General features: G+C 37.4%; 1 protein-coding gene across 1 annotated transcript in view; it reads left to right on the top strand.

Moving 5' to 3' along the window:
- The first annotated feature begins 942 nt into the window (after nt 1-942).
- The window catches only part of spata5 (spermatogenesis associated 5), a 49,144-nt gene continuing 45,952 nt past the window's right edge, over nt 943-4,134 (top strand). The window contains 4 exon segments of the mRNA XM_034199443.1: nt 943-1,184; nt 2,175-2,299; nt 2,483-2,640; nt 3,950-4,008. Coding sequence (XP_034055334.1) covers nt 1,010-1,184; nt 2,175-2,299; nt 2,483-2,640; nt 3,950-4,008 — 517 coding nt within the window. The 5' untranslated portion in view covers nt 943-1,009.

The raw sequence follows: 4,134 nt of genomic DNA, 5'->3' as shown, positions 1-4,134 counted from the left end.
TAAAGGTCCGCCCCGGAAGTTGCATAATAACCGTAATGCTTGGATTAGCTGGCTTCAAATCACTGCTTTGGTAATGTGACGAACTGCATTCATTCACACTTCCGACAATTTAGCCAAGATGCAATATATCATTTACACTATACATACAAACAAACATATAAGGAACATTAAAAACACTTAAAACAATCCTGTCCCAGAATAAAAATGCATGATGAACATGATAAAACAAAAAATAAACGAGATATGTAAACAGCAGGGTGGAGTATGGTGTATTAATAGATACATAGGCCTATGCATAATAATAGATAGATATAACACTATGAATATGAATGTAGTAGGATGGGTACAGTGTACAACAATAAAGTGAGTGTGAGGGGAGGGGGCAATGTCTGATGGCCAGTCATTTAAATCCAAATTGAACCTTTAACAATTATGAAAACATATAAGCCGAATGTAATACTCCATCGTTATAATGTTTTAAGTATCTTTAAAAATGTTGAATTATGTGTTTCTACTTCCTGGCAACATATAAACCTTTAAATTATATGATTTTTCTATTGAATTTGGCATTACTTTTTTGGTTTCATTCTTTAATTTTTACTCGGAAACACGTTTTTTTTATATATGCCGAATGAAAGACTGCATCTGTATAATGTATTTTATAGATTTAAACAAATTGAATAACGTGTTTATACTTCTTGGCAACAAATACAACCTTCAATTATTTAAAACATCTATTGAATATGGCACAACTTTTTTTCTAGTTTCAGGATCTTGTAGTTAATTTACAAACCAAGGTTTAAAGGGGGGAAATCCCTGATTTTGTTATTACATCTCGTACTTTCACGTTACAATCCAATACATAAAAAGTCAAATGTTTAGTCAAAGGTGCATTTCGGGTGTTTACGGTAAAAGAAGGCGGGACTAAACTCTAACCAGGAAGTTTACAGCAGCGCTCCGTGTTTACACATGTCTGTGTGCTCACGTGGGGGATCTTTCCAATATTAAAATGTCTTCAAAGAAAAATAAAAGCAAATCTATAAGATTGAGTGAGGGGGACAGCTCCCTGCTACTGAACGAGGGGTCCAATGACTCCTCCAGCCTGCAGACATCCCGCAGCGATGGAGGAAGCTGCAAAAGTTTGAACTGCAACTCATTCATTGTCAACGATTTCATTGATAAAGGTAAGACTCCTGGGCTTAAACAAACACAAGAGTTCAATAGTAGTTTGATAAAGGTGAAACGTTAGCATGTGTGAATGCATCAGCAGGTTAACAATCTGCAGATAAAGAACCGCTATGGCCCCTGTTGCCCTCAGAGATGCTGCTGATGCTGTTTAACTGTAAAGTGCTGTCAGTAGGAGACGACGGAGACATGTTTCTGAGTTTTAGCTCAAGCAGATTGGTTTAAAATGAGACACTGACTGAGGCCACACCGGCTGTCAGGTTTGGGGGTATTTGAGTGTTTGCATGCATATTTAGTGACATACAAGTCATGTTTCTTCCAAGTCTTGGATGAAATAAATTACATTACATGTTACTTGTTAGACGCTTTTATCCAAAGCGACTTACATATTCAGGACAATCCCCACAGGAGCAATTTGGGGTGAAGTGCCTTGCCCAGACATGCTGACTGCAGTGGGGTTTGAACCTGACCCCCTGATCCGAACACCAACGCACAACCAACTGCACCAATACTCTCTGTGTGTATTTTTTATCAGCAAAGGAATGCTGTCAGTGTCAAGGTTGTGTCATACATATAAGACTACACAAATTAAACTTTCTTTCCAAAGTAAGACTCAGTTCTGTACAAAAGGGGACTTTATTTGGTCTTCCCCTGCCTCTAGGCTATTAGGTAAATCCCCTTTTGGCAAGTATGAAAAGGGGGGATGAATACAGCCAGAACAATCACTAGGTTCTTAAAAGTTGTTCACATCTCTACTTAAGCGAATTGTCCCGCTGCTTACAGACAACAATGAATGAATCTCTAAACCCTTTATCCACAACACAGGTTGTTTCTTGTCTGCAAGACCACAACTCAAATGCTAGTCAAACTTAGCATTTTCTTCACCATTGTCAGAGCAGTAACTAGTGCTTTAGTTTGTATGAATTACGTTTGAATGCCGTACTTTTATTTGTGTATTTACTTTATATATTTGTTATCTTTCCTCCCAGCTGATGACAAAACACCCAAGAGTTGCAGATCGACTTTAGTCCAACTCAGCCTGAACTCAATGAAGTCAGCCAGTGTTTGCATCGGGAGGCCGGTCCTGCTGACGAGTCCCACCGGACAACAAGAGGTCTCTCTCCTCTCATCAGTTTCTATATCAGATATTTGTGAACAATTGTATCTTTAAATTCCACTGACTAACATATTACATGGGTAATGCAGTTTGGCATGCCTTCAGTTCTTCTTATTTCTGACCTTTTGACTTGATGTGAATGATGTTGCTATTATTTATCTCTTTTCTTCTGCCTTCCAGGTGTGTTTAGGATGGCCGGTTGCCACGTTTCCTAGTGGTAAAGTTGGTCTTCAGAAATGTGCTCAGAATAACCTCAGGGTGAAGTCAGGAGGAGAGGTGATGCTGCACCCCATCACCGGTCCTGTGCTTCAGGCTGTGGAGGTGGTTCTCTCCAACAGGTAACCTGCATGTGGCTCTCACTGACCTAAAATACACATTATATTAAAAATGTCATGTTCACACTATACTTAGTTATACAACATTATAGGTATTTTATTCTCAGTTGCTAGTTCATTAGACACACTTATCTAATAATACTAATGCAGTCTTTTACAACACTACTTCAAACAACTATATTATGAGATAGGAAAGTCGAAATAATGAGATAAAATTCATTATGAGATACTTTGTCACAACAGACAATCCAGCAGCTCTTTGGCTCGAGTTCTCCTATTTATCTTGACACGGAAATGGATTGTGAGTACATTGAGGACTACTTTAAACGTGGATTTACAACAGATGAAATACTTAATTTGCTTGCTGATTCACATGGAGTTGTACTAAGCAAACGCACCCTTGAAAGGATTTTAAGCAAGAAGCATCCCTGGCGTTGAAAGAATAAAACCGATGTGGCAACCTTCATTGAACAGCAACTGGAAACATCTGGTCAGTGTCATGGTTACAGATGGATGCACCAAAAATGTTGGTTACATGGAATTGTGACTGACAGAGAAACAGTGTGACTACTGCTACAGTTGGTGAAGGTGTTGATCTGGTGTTAAGAAATAGACTGCGAAGGCGCATCTACCACAGCTGTGGTCCAAACTATGTATGGCACATTGATGGTTACGACAAGCTTAAGCCATTTGGAATTGCAATCAGTGGATGCATTGACGGGTTTTCCAGAAATCATGTGCACTTCTTGATAAATGACTTTTTATCTCAGAATTTCGACTTTTTTTTCTTTCTTATAATGACTTTTTTTTTTAAGTGGCAGAAATGGGCTTCCATACATATGCACAAATCACATATCCACAAATCATATAATGCTGCATTATCTATTGTATTTATGAAAGTGTTATTTAAGCCCATTTCAAATCACAATACAAATGGCTGAATAAGTTCTATGTTAATACATCATTGTAATAATGTACAAGAGTATCAACCATAATTCCATACCTCTGAAAATGCCTTTAGTTTGTATCACACAGCTTTATGTTGTGCATCTCAGGTAAATGCTGCCATCTGCTGGGGAAATGTCCTAACTGCAGTTCATAAGCAAAACTTTCAAATAATAATAATTAGTATTGTCCGGATTGCATTTAACCACAAAATACATATATTTGTAACACTCTTCATCCACACAAATCTGTTTTTATTTAACATGATATGACATATTTATTGTTTTATAATCTGTAATTTATAAAGGTTAAAATCATTACAAATGTCTTAATGGTTAATTCTCACATGCCTATAACTTTCTTTCAGGTCAAAAGACGAGACACTAGAGACAGATGAGTTCAAGAACTTCTTACTGAGGTCTCTGGGTAAGTCTCTTTTTCACACTATTACGTGATTTGTGATATGTCGTAAATCATTGGGAACCTACAATTTGATTCTGAATTTTGACGGCTATGAAACCTGTACATTTTCCCAATTTGGCGAAAAATGAA

The sequence above is a fragment of the Gymnodraco acuticeps genome, unplaced genomic scaffold, assembly GCF_902827175.1.
Source record: "Gymnodraco acuticeps unplaced genomic scaffold, fGymAcu1.1, whole genome shotgun sequence".
In the NCBI taxonomy this organism is placed as follows: domain Eukaryota; kingdom Metazoa; phylum Chordata; class Actinopteri; order Perciformes; family Bathydraconidae; genus Gymnodraco; species Gymnodraco acuticeps.
Note: the sequence above shows the minus strand (reverse complement) of the source record. Positions and strands in the feature narration are given on the sequence as shown.